This window comes from Vicugna pacos, chromosome 14, assembly GCF_048564905.1.
Source record: "Vicugna pacos chromosome 14, VicPac4, whole genome shotgun sequence".
NCBI lineage: Eukaryota > Metazoa > Chordata > Mammalia > Artiodactyla > Camelidae > Vicugna > Vicugna pacos.
In genome coordinates, this window is record NC_133000.1 from 2324213 (window position 1) to 2340879 (window position 16667).

General features: G+C 53.6%; 1 protein-coding gene and 1 long non-coding RNA gene across 2 annotated transcripts in view; one reads left to right on the top strand and one right to left on the bottom strand.

Annotated features, from left to right (window-relative positions):
* Window positions 1-1287: 1287 nt before the first annotated feature.
* The window catches only part of MIPEP (mitochondrial intermediate peptidase), an 82301-nt gene continuing 66921 nt past the window's right edge, over window positions 1288-16667 (bottom strand). The window contains exons 18-19 of the mRNA XM_072976000.1: window positions 14425-14498; window positions 1288-1550 (exon numbers count right to left, since the gene is read on the bottom strand). Of these exons, the coding sequence (XP_072832101.1) occupies window positions 1453-1550; window positions 14425-14498 (172 nt within the window). The 3' untranslated portion in view covers window positions 1288-1452. The remainder of the gene's footprint in view (window positions 1551-14424; window positions 14499-16667) is intronic.
* Window positions 5790-12133, top strand: LOC140701058 (uncharacterized). The gene is made up of 2 exons (XR_012079822.1): window positions 5790-8809; window positions 9176-12133. It is a non-coding gene; the product is annotated as an uncharacterized lncRNA (long non-coding RNA).

Sequence of the window (16667 nt, forward strand, 5' to 3'; positions counted from 1 at the left end):
TCTTCCAGGCGATCGCCCCTTTTTCTGAGGCTCTATATGGCTTTCTGGCTTTTTTTGCTTACTGACCCTCAGCTGAAAAGGGACAGTAAAGACCCAGGGCATCATCACTGGGTTGACCAGGAGCTGGTTAAAGCACCTTTTCACACTTACCTGCCACTGACAGGAAAGTTGGTATCAACTCCTCCACGTCCGTCTCCCAGGTGAGAGTTCGGGTTGTGGACGGAAGGCTTGACAGGCAAGAGACTCCCTTCCCCCCGCCAACGGAGGGGCTGCAGAAGCAGCTGGGGCCGGCTCCCCCCGTGGCTGCACCACCTGCGCCCAGCCCGCCCTCCCTGACTGGCTGTGGGTGAGGGTGAGGGTGAGGCCCCACTGCAGGCCCGCCCCAGCTCTGCCCAAGGATGCTCCATGGGTTGTTTCCAGGTTCACAGACTGAGCCGGTTTGGGGAGGGGGGAGTATGAGGCTGACGTGGACGTCCTGCAGGTGGTGCCGGAGCCGGGCCCAGCCCCCGCGTCCAGGTGGACCCGGCGAGGGGGGGCGGCCCCTGACGTTTCTAGTCTGTAGCAGTTCCTCCACAGTCTGGGGGTGGGGGCTGGACACATGTCCTAGTTTTAGGGATTTTTAATCTTCTCTTTTTACATCATCACTGGTGGTTTAATGAGAAGCAGGAAGGGGCTGTTGGCAGACATTTTAAACTAAAGTCTGTAATTAACTTCTTTAGTGGGAAAAACCCATTAAATAATTTCTTTCCTATTATTAGCACATGGTGACACCATATGCAGTAATGTTCAGGATTAAGACAGGGTTTGAATCCCAGTTTCCTTGTTTATCAGTTACTGAATCTTGGACGTCATTAATTTTACCTGTACTTTTCTACATTCAAAACCAAGTCCAGAAAGTCTGAGGTCAAGACTTTGGTCTCTGTTCTGAGTCCACCTGTGGAATCTACTCCTCGGACGTGGGAAAAGCCAGTGCGGTAATCACAGGTGCTTCCTGGGTGCTGTGACTGACAGCTGCATTTTCAAAGCCACTTCTATAGTAGTCTGAAGAAATCACTGAGGACTGCATGTGTAATCTTTCTGAAGATGGCTTCAGATGGAAATAATTGTGCTTTTTAATGAAATCTCTACCCAAGTAGAGAACACGGGGAAGGGGCAGAGGTCACTGGGAGAGTGGCTGGACTGAGGGTGGGCCGGCCCCTGAATCTACCACCTCGTGCTCTACTTTTTACCCACTCATTGAATGGATTTCCTTATGTTCAAAAATCTGCCAGATTTTAAAAGCCCAAATAACTGAAAGAAATTCTTTATTCCAAGTTCTGTTGGTTTAAGGGTTTTCATAAATTACAGAGCTGAATACTGAAATCAGAAGCAAGTGTTCATAGTTGTAGCATTTACAACGAAATTAGTATCTCCATGACACGACTGATTTACAAACGATTTGAGGTGTTTCTATCATTCAGAATCCATGACGAAAGTTTCAAAGTCGAGGTCCAAGTCAGAAACGAGGGCGTCTACAAAGTCGTCGGTGGAAGGACACTTCTGCAGCAGACCTGTGAACAGAGAAGAGGTCAGCTGGCTTGGTCCCCGCAGACCGTGCCTCAGAGGGACATCGTGCTCAGGCTCCAGGAAGCACTGACCACGGGACAGTTCAAAGTCACGGGCAGCATGTGGGCCCTGAAACTGCTTATTCCAATTTTTTTTTAAACTATCTCATCAACACTTAGCTTAGAGATTAGACCCAAATATGTTTCCCAGGAGTTTTTATTTTGCTGATATTACTACACACTTGAAGCGATGTCAGAAGACTGAATTTTTCAGTTATCTCTGGGTTGACTCAGAACTTACGCTTAATTACATACCAAGTTTTATGATCAAGTTCTACATACTTTAAAATCAAAACTACGAAAGAAAATATCCAAATGACAGAACTTAGAAGCCCTGGGAGGAAACTAGACCACAGCGAGACACCACACACTCCCTCTTTATCTCAAAAAGAAAAGTGACCACCATTGAGCCCTAGTTAACGCTGTGCACGCAGACATGTCTTTGGGTAAAATGTACTTGGTGGGTGGATGCAGGAGCAGACAGGAGGATGTGTGGTAAGGCAAAGCGGGCAGTGTGTAACTGCAGGATCTAAATGCAAGCACGCCAGTGCTCCCTGTCAGTCATCGTTTCTGAGTGCTTGAGAGCGGCCCACATAAAGTGTCTGGGTGTCGCCAGCATGCAGACTGCAGCTGCTGGGAGAAGGAGGGGGGACGGTGAGCTCCGGCAGAGATTCCAAAGGCTCTGTGGAGGAGCTGGGATCGTAGGAGAAAATGAAAAGATGTGAAGATTGAGGTTCAAATTCAGGCCTTCGAGGCGGAGAGGCTAGCCGTGTACCAGGTGTCGGGAGGGGGAGGCTGGGGGAGACTGAGGCACAGATTCAGCATGACCATGACCAGGATGATGGCTAATGCGTCACATTTCACAGTGTCTTTGAGATGCAGGTGTTCACTTAGACAGATGCGGTCAAATTCATAAATCAGGTTTTTGCATTTCCTAGGGGCCAGGTTTCTTAACACAGAGACCAGCTGTGGAGGAAACACTGAAACATGGCTTTTAATCACACGGGTTATCCAGCTCCATGTTTCCTTCTTTGTAACACGTGCAGCGTTCTGTAAGTAAACGACTGGTCATTAGTAATCAAAGGCCTAGAGCTGCAGAAGGTAGAGCTCGCCTACTCAGGTAAGCGTGGCCCCGTCCCCCGAAGTGTTCACTTCTCCTCAACGACCTGCCCACGGAGACAGGACTGCGCTCTGTCCTTGGCGGATGCCCCTGAAGGACAACCCTCTCCCAGGTCCACCTCCAGCTGCCTGGGCGTCTCCAGGAACAGTGGCCGTGGCGACAGCGAGAGAAAACCACATGCACTCACAGTATTTTCAGTCCAGTCTGGTCAGGGACGAATGGTTTGGTAATTTTGTATGTGATGCGACTGGTGTAAGGATGGAGGTTCACGAAGGAGGAGCAGGACCAGAAGGGGTGGGACCAGCTCCGGGGGTGGGCACACTCCTGGCGTGTGGCTGCGGCATCCTCGCTTTGCTTAGAGTTCATGCTGACACTTGCCAAACTAACTTCCACACAGAGCTCAAAGAAAAAGTGTTCTCGGGCAGCTCCACAAATAAATTGGAATTAGCTTTTGTGTATGCAGGTAGTAAACAAGATTCCAAGAACTTTTTTTTTCTTTAAGAAGCTGAAGATGATGTTCCCTTGTCTTCAAGTCTTAATCTTAAAGATGGTGATTAGATGTGCCATTTCCCAGGAGCCCCTGGAACCCAGTAGAGGGTGTTAAGTCCACAAGTGGGTGGGGCTTATGGACGCTTCCCTGTGAAATCACCTAAATGGGAGGGGAGGGAGGTGTGACTGAAAACAGGACAAAACCAAGCACAGCTTTACAGCTGAGAAGGTGATGTCAGACAGACTGACCGACCGGTCACGTGTCCGTGAGGGAAAAGCGGTCGCTGCGTCCCTGTTCCTGCCGGCCTCGGGGACGGGGCCAGATGGTGAGTAGCAGAGGGATGATTCAATCTGTTTCTCATTTTACCTGAGAGGCAGATGGGCGCATAAAAATTGGGAGAAGCCAGGACATTTCCGCCTCGACCGCTCTGCTCCAGGCAGTGCGTTTTGTGACCTTGAAGGACCTGACGACAGCCCTTGAAGAGCGACTGCTGGAGCAGGACACTCCATGCAGCTGGTGGCTCCAGGCTGAGGGACCCACAGCCCAAACCCTGGGGACAGCAGTGCCGCGCAGGACCTGCCAGGACAGTGGGCCCAGCAAGGCCATCACCACAGCCACGTGGTGCCAGGGCCTCGTGCCACGTGGTGGCTGTGCCTGGGGTGTGGCCCCCCCGGGAGGGGTCTGCCGGTGAGGGACGGAACTGGGACAAGAGGGGTGCACAGCTCTGCAGGTTTCTATGGCTGCTGTGGACCCGGTGGTCTGGTCCCAGGGCCTGGGCTCTCAGGTGCTGGCCCAGACGTCTGTAAAATCACACCCAGAAAGGCCCGCATGTAAACCTCAGCATTCTAGACGGGTCAGAACCCACGTGTGTGGAGAAGTTCTGGGGGAGGAAGTCCAAGAGCCTCCCAATGCAGTCCTTGGCTGTGGGCAGCTCAGTTTTGGGACCATGAAGCCACTACCTGGGCAGTCAGACCTGCCACCACCCCTGGGGGCAGAGACAGTGTTTGCCCAAGAGGAGCCCCTTCCTCAGCCCCCCACGTGGGCCCTCCTGGCCTGGACATTCTCAGGCTCCTAACCAGACACGTTTCCACGCTCCCAGAGAGAACACCCGTCAGCCCTGGGCTGAGTCAGGCCGAGCACGGAGGCGCCATCCACGCCCTGGCACCTGTGCCGTCAGTCACACGGGGTCCGACCACGTTCTCACAGCATCCGGGTGCATCCGCCTCCTGGAGCACAATACCCAGGTTTAGGGGGACACCCTCGCCTGGTCCTTGCCCGAGAGCCCAGGGGACGTGGCAAGCGCAGAGCACGTGGATTGCTGAAGCCTCAGAAGCGCAGGGGGAGCTCCCCTCCCCAACGCCGAGTCTACTTCAGGCATCACTTACCTGAGGGCCCCTGAGGACCATGGTCATGGCATGAGGAAGGCCAACCACGCAGAAGACGGGATGCAGTGACAGTCACTCCCCACCCAAGTGCCCCAGGCAAATGTGAGGCAGGCACAGGTCATATTACGTATCAGGAAGATGCTGGTGAAAGGACGACCGAGACGCTGTCTTACAGGAATGGGCGGGTCCAGCGGGTCTAAGACTGTGTCGCTCCCAGACCAACATCTCGGTATCAGCGGAGGACCTTAGGGCCACCCCTGGGCCTGAGGAAGCAGGACTGGGGGGCTCAGCGCTGTAATGGGCCCACCATGACCCCGATGCGTGAGAACCACGGCCCAACACACCCCGGCAGACTGGCTCAGGGGGAAGGAGGTGACGGCAAATACTGAGCAGCAGAGGGTTGCTTTCCTACTCAAACTAGAGCGTTTCTCAAATGAAACAAGAAACAAAAGGAGCATTTGTTCTGGACACTGCTCCAAGTTACAGCCACCAAGCCTGCGGCGTGACGGCACACTGGCTGGCCAGCGCCTGGAAGATCCAGTGGGTTTGGCGTGAAAACAGCCTTAAAACCTGGGGTGGGGGACCAGAGAGGGCACCCCCCCAGCCCCGGAGCTGGGGGGTTGGGGGGCACCACAGCCACAGGCGGCACCAGAGGCCGACAGCAGTATTTTTACTAAAAAGAACAAAAGCCAGAGCAGGGTCCGTTTTGGTTACGGGAGCCCCCAGGAAACAGTGTTCTGTTGACACCTGACTCAGGCAGCGGACGCTGGGAGCTGTTCCCCAGTGTCCTGAGCTGGGAGCCGCCATCAGGCTGGTGGGGGGGTGGGTTGCAGCGTCTCAGGTGGACGACAGGACGTCAGTCCTTGTGCTGGGGGCCTGTGGGACTCACTGGTTCTGTGAAAACAGGGTCTCGGGGTAGCCCCTGGGGGAGAGGGGATGCCCCCCTCTGGCAGGCCCGAGCCAGATGCCCGCCTGGCTGCTCCTAGCTCTGCGACGAGAGGGCCACCCCGGGCCTCACCCCGTAGGATGGTGGTCCCCTCGAGAAGGTCATCGTCAGGGGAGGAAACCACGGAAACCCCTGCTTCCCTCCCTTGCCCAGCTGGGCGCCAGCCCATCCTTCCCGGAGCAGGAGGAGGAAGGGCTGAGGATGAGTGGGTGGCTCATCCTGGCCCCGGCGCCCTAGGGCCGCATCTGCCCCCTCACCGAGCCCCCGGAGCGGCGTGGCCCTGCCTGCATTTGGCATCCACGGCAGCCTCTGCACTGCCCCTCAGATGCCTTAAAATTCCAGTCTGTTTCTCCTCTTCTGACCATCCAGTAGTTTTCCTGTGAAGGGTCACCAAGGAGGAATAGAGTGGAAAGGTAAACACTTCATTTTCTAAACAAAACTTTCACTGCCTCCAAAGGAGGCACTGAGGATTATTAGAGCAAGGCTCTGGTGAGCCGCCCTGAAGGAACTGCCTGGGCAGGGAGCTGCAGGCCAGCCACTTAACTCCCTGAGACTCATGTGTGCGAGGAGCTGTCTGGGTAAAGGTAGAGTGAAGTATGATTTTGAAGATCGTAAGCTGGTACAATGTCATCTACTTTGCTAGACTGTTATAAGGACTAAATGAGAAAGTGCATTTAACACACGGGAAGTGCTCCGTCACTGGGAGCAGTGACCACAGACCAAAAGTTGAAGGATGCTGCTGCCTATTTTTGGCACCAGCTGAATTCCACAGCGCTGGTCTCTGACGACGTGCTCAGGGTGTTCTCATCCCACACCCACCACAAGCGTACGGCCCAGGTGACGGGTCAAGGGAGTCACGGCTTGCTTTGCCTTTTCCTGGTTCTCGCTGTCTGCTTTTTATGAGCTGTTTATCTACTGAAAGAAGGAAACGGAAGATGTGACTAGACTCAATCCACTTTCTACCTGATGGCAGCTGTGATGAAAGGTTTATCAAGAAGAGATGGCTGGGATGGAGGAAGAGTGCACAAGACTGACCACACAACACTGAATGCCACTGACTGTCACTTTAAGTGGCGCCTGGCACGTTACGCGCCCTTTACCAGGACCTGAAGAGGAAGGGACCCCCCCAAGGTACTAAGACGGAGCCTGTGACTTGCCCGGATTCTTAGCTTCTGTGCCCCGTCCCCTGTGGGCAAACATCCTGGCAACCAGGATGCACAGGAGAGTGGGCTGTCCACACTGACAAGGGCCTGAGAGGGGCGCTGTGAACCCCAGCACCCCCATCACGGAAGTTCACAGCCATCCTTCTGTGCTGCAGTAATTACAGGAGCCCAGCCCAGCCGACTGAGGAAGGATTACAGCTCTAAGGCTGGCCTGGCAGTGTGAAGAGCTCGGGTGGACTTTACGAAATCAGACTCTCATCCCAGCCCCGTCTCTCCCGCGCCTTGGGCAACCGGCTCGCCCTCCTCCACTTTGAAGTTCTTCCCGGCTGCTCCAAGGCACCCACACCTCTCTCCTGAGGTGGGGCCCCACTATCTGCCATCAGGCCCCAGGAAGAGGAGGATGGCAGCCAGCAAGTGAAATTCCTCTACTCCTTTGAACCAAGCGGCTCTGTGGCACCCGGGCCGGGGTGGAACCTTTGTGCCTCCCCGAGGTCACTCCCTCCTGGGGGGGGGTGCCTGTCCAGCAAGGGGGGGCCAGGCCAGCTGTTTCCACGTTGGTTTATCTCCATTTCACTGTCAGATTTCTCAGTTCCACTCACCAGTTCCCTTTCTGAGTTACGAAACATGCTGCCTTTTGAAGCTCCACACCCATACATTAAACACACACACCCTCTTCAAAAATCAGTGCATTTACAGAAGGGAGGCCTCCGCCCTGAGAAGCCAGGTGCTGTCTCCCATCCCTTTCTTCCAGAAAGCGCCCAGCTGCTTCAGAGGCTGCGCTGAGCACATACCCAAACAAGCCAGAGACGAGGGATTCAACTGACTTGCGTCTGGGTTGCCGTCCACCTGTTACTGAAACCAGGCTGAAATCCTACAGCCACTGAACTCGAGATCTGCCCCCTGGACATGTTTTACTCATTTACTCCCGTCACGCTGTGCAAGAAAAGGCGGCTCCCTACCAGCCAGTGTGCTGTCAGGTGTGAGACATGACTCGCGCTCACGCGTTCTCGGTCAGCAACTCTGATTTTGCCACAAAACCTCTGCCACGGGACATCAGGCCTGGTCAGCACGAGCCACCTCTCAGCTCTGTCCCGGGACGTGCTGCTCCGAGAAGGCAGCACCGTCTGAGCACCGGAGTCCAAGCTAGCTCGGTGCTGCAGATTATAAAAGCGCAGGAGGAAGGCAGACGGACAGGCGTGCAGCCGTCCCCAGAGCAGACGCTTCCCGCTGACCATGGAGAGGATTAAAGGAGGCAGTGTGTGTGAGGGGCTCAGTGCCGCAGCCGGCGCAACGAAACCGCCCAGCAGAGCGGGGAGAGCGGTTCCCGGGCCCCGTCTCGTCACCACCAGTGCTGCTCTCTCCCGTCCACTCGACTCCAATGCAAAAGCAGCAGCCCTTAGTCTAGTTCACATCCAACAAGTGTTCTTTGACTGACTGACTGGAGGACCTGGGGATGGAACCCAGGACCTCGTGCCTGGTAAGCACGCGCTCTACCCCTGAACAAGAGCACAGGTCGCGGCAACATCTCAGTAAGAGTCCCACCCTGCAGCGAAACAAGCACAAACAGGAAGAAGACAGAAACGAAGGTGGTGCTGGAATTCCGATTATTTTGAAGGTGTGATTTCAGATTTTAAGAATGTTTTGAAGCTGTTTCGGTTTAAGCTGCTTGAAGGGAAAACGTTTGGTGCTCAGCTGTTCTCCTGACCGTCCAGCTCGGTCACACTGAACACAGGACTGTACGGAAAGGGGTTAAGACACTCAGCGCGTGTTACTCGACGCGCCCTGACTTACCTGACGCGGTGGAAGAGTCTGAAAGTGGCGTTCACATACCTGTGACGTGCGAGCTCAAATTAAGGAGGGATTATTCTATTTTAAAAACTTTAAAGACAAACTGCTAAGTAAAAATGAAAATTAGGTTTGGGTATAATCATTCCTTCATCTGTTTCGTTATCAGTAACGTTACACAATAGTCAAAGGGGAAGGCTTCTCCTAGAGGCGGCGGGAGAGAAGCACCAGGTGTCTCGCAGACGGTCCTTCAGGAGGCGGCCCAGTGAGCCCAGGGGGCGTGCTCCTGCCTCTGTGCGCTCTGGCAAGGTTTCAGGTAAGAGTTGGTGAGCAAACGTCAGTTTCACTTCAACTAAAATCTGCTCAAAACCACTACTCCTGCTATTCTGGTGTGCCCTTTCTCAGGGGGCTTTTTTTGTTTAATTGAATTACAGTCAGTTTGCAATGTGTTAGTTTCTGGTGCACAGCACAGTGAGTCAGTTACACACACACACGTATCATTCTGTTATCACTGTGCTGCACAGTAGGTCCTTGTCTGTTCTGTACACAGTAGTGTGTATCTGCTAATCTCGAACTCCTAATTTATCCCTCCGCCACCCTTACCTCCCTGGCAACCATAAGTTCGTTTTCTATATCTGTGAGTCTGTTTCTGTTTTGTAAGTTCATTTGTGTCACTTTTTAGATTCCACGTATTAGTGCTGTCACATGGTGTTTGTCTGACTCGTGTCACTCAGTGTGCTCACCTCCCATTGGTTCACGTGGTCTGTGTGCTGGTGGACTCTCAAGTGTGAACCCATCAGCCTGTCCCCAGCACCGGCTCTGTCTGGGAGGCTTGTGGCTCCTCATTTCCTTCACCCCTGGAGCTCTATACCGCAGGCTGTCAGCTAAGAATCCACGTGGAGAGCTTTGAGGAAATGACACCTGCTTCTCTCAACTGGTTCTAGCCTGTGGCTGACAACATGCCTCCATGACCGCAGGTGAAGAGCAGCACCTGTGCTGAGCACCTCTGCAGACCACCGAGCACCGAGCACCTCTGCAGACCACTGAGCACCGAGCACCTCTGCAGACCACCGAGCATTGAGCACCTCTGCAGACCACTGAGCAATCAGAAGACCGGAGAAAATATTGCCTGCACCCCCATCAGAAAGTTGCGGGCGCTGACACAGTCTGAAAACATAGCTGCTGCTGTGTTTCTTGGAATGAGCTTCCGACAGGATATTTACTTGGGAAAGAAGGGGCTCCAACAGCTCAGAGCAAGCCAGACCCCAGACGCCCCTTGGTGCTGCACAGGTCAGCAGACTCGCCCCACCCACACGTGGAGGGACAGTCAGAGAGCTCAACCCTCCAAAAGTGGACAGCAGCACAGAGCTCCCTGAGTCCATGCGGCAGTGGGGGGGGGCTGCACTCAGTACCTGGTAACGGCCTGCGGTGACAGTGCTGTGAGGCAGCTACACTTCAGATCAAGTCTGCGGTCCCCGAGGGCATGGTGCTGGCCACAGGGCAGCCCCCGGGGCCCAGGAACGGCTCTGTAGCGCCGGCCCGACTCCCACTTCTGTGAAGGGGCAAGACCCTCCCAGACCAGCCCGGCTGCATAAGGGGACTGCTGATGCCTGCATCCAGCGGCTGTCCTGCCACTGTCCCCAGACCCTTCCCCAGAGTGGACCTCCTTCCGACAGGCTGTTATCTGTTCTAACTCTGCCCTGAAGCAGAGTACCTGGAACCGTGAGGGCAGGAACTTCTGCTGCCCAGGGCCAACAAGGGGCTTGGTCAACACCCCCAGGGACCTGCAGTGAGCGTGCTCACCTGCCCCACAGCCACTACCAGGCACACTGCTCGCGGTGAAAGGCACCTGAGTTGTCTTTGACGTGGTGTGCGCTCGACGGGTTAACAAATTCAGATTCTGCTCACGAGGTACCTTCCCAGAGGCTTTTCATCACCTTTGCTAGCAAAAATTATGCCGGTTGAATCTATTCACTGGAGCGCTGACAGTAACATGGGCGGGCAGGGGGGGCCCAAGGGTACTAGAGGCTTCGGGTTAAGTCCACAGAAGAAAGGCTCTCTCGCTTCCTGGTAAAGGCTGACCTTCTTGTGCCAGGTGAGGGGTCACCCTGCACTGCAGAGTGACACAAAATGCTCGCCTGCCCCCAGTGTGCGGTCCCGTTACCTGCCTGTCGTGTCCACAAGACACCACACCCCCAGGGAGCGCTCATTCTCGGGACCAAAGCTTAGTCAGTTAGAAAAGTGAAACAGTGCATCTTTCCAGGAGGCCCTTGACACCCTTTCTCCTTGTTTACCACGTCTTGGAGGTCCTGGCCTCGTCTTAGCTTCAGCTCTCTGGATCCCTATTATGTGTCTGTTCATTTCAAATCTGACCTTTCGTGTTTATAAGCAGAGAACACATGGTGAGCTCTCGAAGGGCTGGGTGCCTCTGGTCCTTACCGAACGCTGCCTCCTCGGGGAAGAGACAGGATGTGTCTGGGCAACAGGGAGGTTTCTCAACGTGTTAGTTTTTTCCTAAAGCTACGTAAAGTCTGAAACTGACACTCAACAAGGGCCACTCACTCAGGACTGCTGGTAACGTAAAAGACAGCGGTCGGCAAAGGAAGGTGAGTAGCCTCGTGCGAGCGAACACAAGCCTGCTTCCTCGTGGAGCCACACATCACTCGCCTGCTGTTCCCAGATCATCTGCACGTTCGTCTTTCTAGAAAGCTGTTCCTTTCCTGAAATGACTGTAACAGAAACTGAGCTCAGGGTCATGTTCACCAACGCACACCTACACATTTTTCTAGCATATGTTTTTAAAAATAGCAAAGTGAATGAAAATGCCACATCATCATGGTTTATTTTAAGCCAAAACTGAGTTCTCTTATTACTAGGAAATGTGATACTTAAACCAGAGGAACACTGTGGGGGTAGAGAATGAAGACCAGAAAACTTAACACTGAAAACCAGGACTTCAGCTCACCCTAGAGTTCCTGCCAGTCGGGAAAGCTGGGTCCAGCCACCTTGTGTTTAGTGGGGGAGTAGGGAACTGAATGTTCTGCTAATAACGTGTCTCTGAATGTGCTGTGAATGTGTTTAAAACTAGATAAGCACATACTTTCAAGCTGCAGGTTAGAAAGAAGGGTTCTGAAGTCAAGTCAGTCTCCCTCAGGGAGGTGAACCGACCTCCTCAGGTAACTGAGCAAGGAGCAGACAGACCCAGGACTGGAAGTCCGGCCTGTCTCACCATGTGACCACTTTGGGTTTTTTTTTCCCGAGGAAGGAAATGCTGTTGTAACCATTTTGTTGTCTTCAAATGCTTGAGTTTTGAGAGGAAAAAACTATGGGGTCTTCTGGAAAAGCTGTAGATTTTTCCTGGGGCTCCCTGGGCCCAGAGCAAGAGTCAGCGCAGGGACCTGGCCCACGGTGCCCAGATGGCTGCCAGAGTGAGACCTTCAGACCAAGGGGCGCGGAGCTGGTGACCGCCCACTCTTAATGGGGGGGGGTGTGTGTGTGTGTGAAATTCACCTGTGCACAACTTGGTGTTCAAAGATCAAAGCATGGATTTCTTTATGTATCACAGTGCATGGTGTTCTGACTCTAAGGACTGGCTTGCAGTTCATCTGAGGTGACGTTAATAAAGTCATTTGGTCACAGAGGTAAAGAACTAATTTCTTTATCTGTTGCTACTTAATTCGTTACATTTTCCTAGTCAGTAGTTACATGAAATAGATAAAGCACCTATAAAACTTACATTTTCCTAAAGGAGTAACACCAACTAGCTCTTCATGTTTTCATATCACAGCCCTCCAGTAGTCTCACCCATCGGAATACCCCGATGTTGACCTCTGAGCCATCAGCTGAGACATTCCTGTCCTGGGGTGCAGGCTGGCCGCATGCACATAGAGAGAGGAGACGCCACTGCTGGTCCTGCTCCACAAACTTGGCCCCGCGGAGTCCAGCAGGCCTGGCAGCCTCTGGGCACCCCCGCCCCACCCCGCCACGGATCCCGTGCATTAGTGAGACCCGAGACCTGGCAGAGCGACCTCGAGGAGGACATTAAATTCGCAGGCACAGGCGTCCCACTGCTGGAGCCAAGTGCAACCTGAATACCTTGTCATCTCTAGTTTGAACCATGGTCTTCTCTCTCCATGGGTGAGTTTCAGTGTGGAAACTATCAAGTTTCTTCACACAAAAATGTTCCATATGAAGAACAGAATTTTTAGAGAGATGTTACAACAGTCGCAGAAGCAGAATAGAAAAATACACCAGCCAAAAGTCAAACACTGAAAAGGATCTAATATTTTTCTTCTGACGGAGCCATACACAAGCTGGGATTCATGTGCGGACGGCGCTGAGCCCCTGGGCTCAGGAGGGACAAAAGGCTTGGCTGCGGGGGGGGGGGCTCCCGCTGAGAACCAGTCCTGGGGCGCCTCCTTCAGTCCTGACTCGCAGCGGGCTGTTGACACAGCGCAACGAACTGCCAGCCTAAAGGACACAATCTGAACGACCAGAGCCAATTAATTTCACGTTTACATGCGTCCCCGCAAGGACAGCAGGGCTGGACGATGGACCGCTGTTGGCCTCAGCCAGGCGTCCTGTCCTGGGGAGCACTGAGGAGCTTGGTCTCTGCAGCCAGAGGTCGCAGGTCCGGATCCGCACTCCCCTACCACCACCTCCCAACACGGGCTGGGACCTGGGCCATTTCACCACCGGTAGGGTTAGGGTTAGGATGATCCTACCTCACGGTGTTGCAGGAAGATTAAGGTAATCAACACACGGAAACTAATCAAACAGTGCCTGGAGGTAGAGGGTCACCAAGGACCAGCTGGAAAGTGGGCGGCATCACTCACCTCCCTGATCCCGAGGGCAGCCCGAGGTGGGATCCGGTGATGGGACACCAGAGTGTCCCCACAAGGACAGCAGGGCTGGACGACGGACCGCTGTCGGCCTCGGGCAGACCCAGCTGGAGGAATGTCCCCCGACCCCCAAGAGAAGCTGAGAGAAAAGCCGACGGAGTGAAGTTTCCCAGGGGGTGGGTCTCAGTCCTGCACCTCCAGGGCCAGGCATGATGACAGCTCTGGACCACCGTGTGCTGGAGAACCCGGAGGACGGACGGCTGTAGGACAGTGACCGCAGCTCTGCTCAGGGTGTGGGTACCGCCGGGGTGGACCCAGGCAGGGACGCTGAGGTCAGAGCCACCACCAAGAGGACACTTAGCTACTGCGACAGAAACAGCATTTCCCTGAACCGGAAGTTACTTTCTAGATGCCTCTATCAGACAGTCAGAGGGGTCAGCTGCAAATGTAAATGCAGATACACCAAGAGTGTCCAGTAACACTCACATCTTCCCAGAAATACCTGCGAGAACATTCAATGAAAACTCACGACGGTCACTTCCACTTACAATGCGGCCTTCAGTGAAAGTACTTGAATTTAAAAAACCATCCTAAAAAGGACACAGGGAAGCCCAGCACTGGGACGTGTCAGAGAGGAGACTGGATTAGGGTCTCATTTCTCAACGGAGAAAAAAACTCACCCTGATGTGTTGGGATGTCTAACAAAGGCACAGCAAGGGCTCCCAGCGGAGTGAGTTCAGGCTGAAGAACTACACTGTGACCTAGTAAAACCTGAAGGCAAGCATTCTGAGAATTCACAGTAACAATTCCCTGCTAGCATGTTGGTAAAGTTTTGAAAGCTAAAGCCTGAAGTTTTTTCAGCAATCTAAGTCACAGTAACTAACTTGTTACCTGGGATATAAACAAACATGCTCAGAACAGAGCGCCCAGGGGAAGCATCATCTCTTTATAAGAAAAAAAAAGCAGAGAAAATAGGAAACAGCTCTCATCACAGACGACGCAAAACAAAACCCAAACTGCCAATACCAACACACATAACTCATAAAAACCTTAAAAAATAAAAATAAAAAAGCATCTCACTCTGGCTTACCTTGCACCATGAGCATGGGCTCCTTGCCCCCGCCGTGCGCCAGCATCTCCCGACGGTAACGCTCTCCCGCCGCCCTGGGGAGACAGGGGACAGTTACAGGGCCCGCTCCCGCCCGTGAAGCCACCGAGCCGACGTCAGATCAGAGCTGCCCTTCTCTATGGGTGCTTCCTCAGAGTCTAACTCTGACTTCTACCTTGCCCTACGAAGGAAGACAGGGTGACGGCACTGCGGACTGTTCTGTAGCCAGCACTCTCTTTAGAAAGGACTGTTTATGTTTGACAGAATAAGCAGAAAATCATACCCCCTTCTCCATCATCTTCAGGATTTCTTTAAAGTGAGATTTGAAGTCATTTGTGCCATTCTTTCAAAAAAGAACTTGAGACGGCACCCAGCAAAGAAAGCCAGGACTCTGATGTGAGCCTGAAGGCAGCGGAGCAGGCAGGAAGGGGTGTCGCACCAGGAATGCGCGGTGCTGCTGTTAGCTGCGCTTAGTGAGGAGCGCCGTCTGTGACGTCTCTAAATGATTGAAGTTAAGTAAGTTGTGAAGTTTTCACCCCACTCTTTTTGGAACACCTTTTGGGGGCAATTTTGTGAACATGGTGTCTAATCAGAAATGCTGATAGGAGTTCAATATCAAAAACATGCTGACCTCAAACACTAAATAACCTTGGTTCCATCCAGAAGTGAGTGCCGAGGCTAAGTGTGCCCCGAACAGGACATGTGGACAGAAGCCGGGGCTCGGGACCGGGCAGCCAAGAGCCCTGCCTGACCTCCGTCTGGACGGGGGTCCGTCCGTGCCCCTCCTGGTGCCCCACAGCTCCGCTCCCCGCAGTCAGACTCTTGCTCCCAGCCTCCAGTTCCTGGCTGGCTCCCAGGTGTGGCCTTTCAGCCTGGAGACTTCAGCACTGGGATAAGAAAGGGTCTTCTGACGGAGATGAGGAATTTTCTAGTCCAATGAGTGTTCTGACTAGTTTTTTACACGTCTAACAAGTATGGCAACCGCATGTGTAGGCGAGAACACATACGCAGCCAGATACAAACACTGCAGTACATACGTATTAGTACGCAGTTTTCTAGTAAAGTGTGAGTCCTTCAAACAAGGTAATTATTTTGCCTATTTTATAGAAATCTTCAGTCAAGAATTATAAGCCCCCAAATTGATTTATGATACTCAATTCTGGCTTTAGATCCTTTGAAAATCATAAAAATCTAAAAAGCAGACCAAATGTCTTCAGTGTGCCGAGGGCAGAACAGCATGTGGGTACCAAGTCGCAAAACATTTAAAAATTCTATTACATCAGATTCAAGTGCAAGACATTCTGGAACGGAATGTGATGACTAACTGCTGAGAAAACCCAAGCCTTTGTCAAGTTACATCAGGAGCTGGCGGTGGGGTGGGGAGTGAGGAGCAGACCTAGTTCTCATCTTAGTCCAGGCTGTTCGTGAAGCCTTGAATAAATCACCCCACTGGGCCTCAGTTTCCTCCCATAAAAAATGCCTGTGCCACCAAGGCTGCCCTGACCGAAGACAGATGCCACAGGGAAGCTCGCCTGCACTCCACACACCTCAGGTGCCCTGAACCCTGAACACATGGGAGGTTGTCTGCAGTGTCTGTGTGGTGAGGAGTGTTTCAGGCGACTGTTAGGCCAGATCGTAATAAGGGGTTTGCTTTCCAAGGAGGCTTTTTCGAAGGACTCAGCAAAGTGCAACCTGTCCTGGTCCTGCTGACGGAGGAGCAGCGGGAGCCTGAGGTCCAGGCAATCAAGGACCCCTGGCCCCCTCTCCCCAGCCCTCACTGCGTGTCGCGCCCCCACTGCAGGGATGGGAGGGGCGTTGGGTGTCCCCACCAGAACCCCCCCATCCCCACTGGGATTTGTGTGTGGACGCTTTGGGAGGCCAGGAGGCCGCCCAGACACTCCCGAGGGGCCAGGTCTGAACCCTGGTGGCAGGGCGGCCCCAGGGCCCCCAGAGGAGGTCCTGCCAGGGTCCCACAAGGCCCTCCTGGGGAGGAAAACGTTCCAGAGACAGAACAAACAGGACGCTGTCTGGTAAAGCAGCCAGTGGTGCTGCTTCCAAGGGCAGAGCAGTCAGGTCCTCTGCGGGCCAGAGAGAAGAAATGAGGTTCCATGCGAGTGGGACTCGAGAGGCTGGTGCTGAAAATCAGGAGGCCAGTCAGCAGGGACAGGAGGGAGCTGAGAACAGGAGGCCTCGCCACGTGGGGGAGGCGTGGGGCCGGGCCGGGG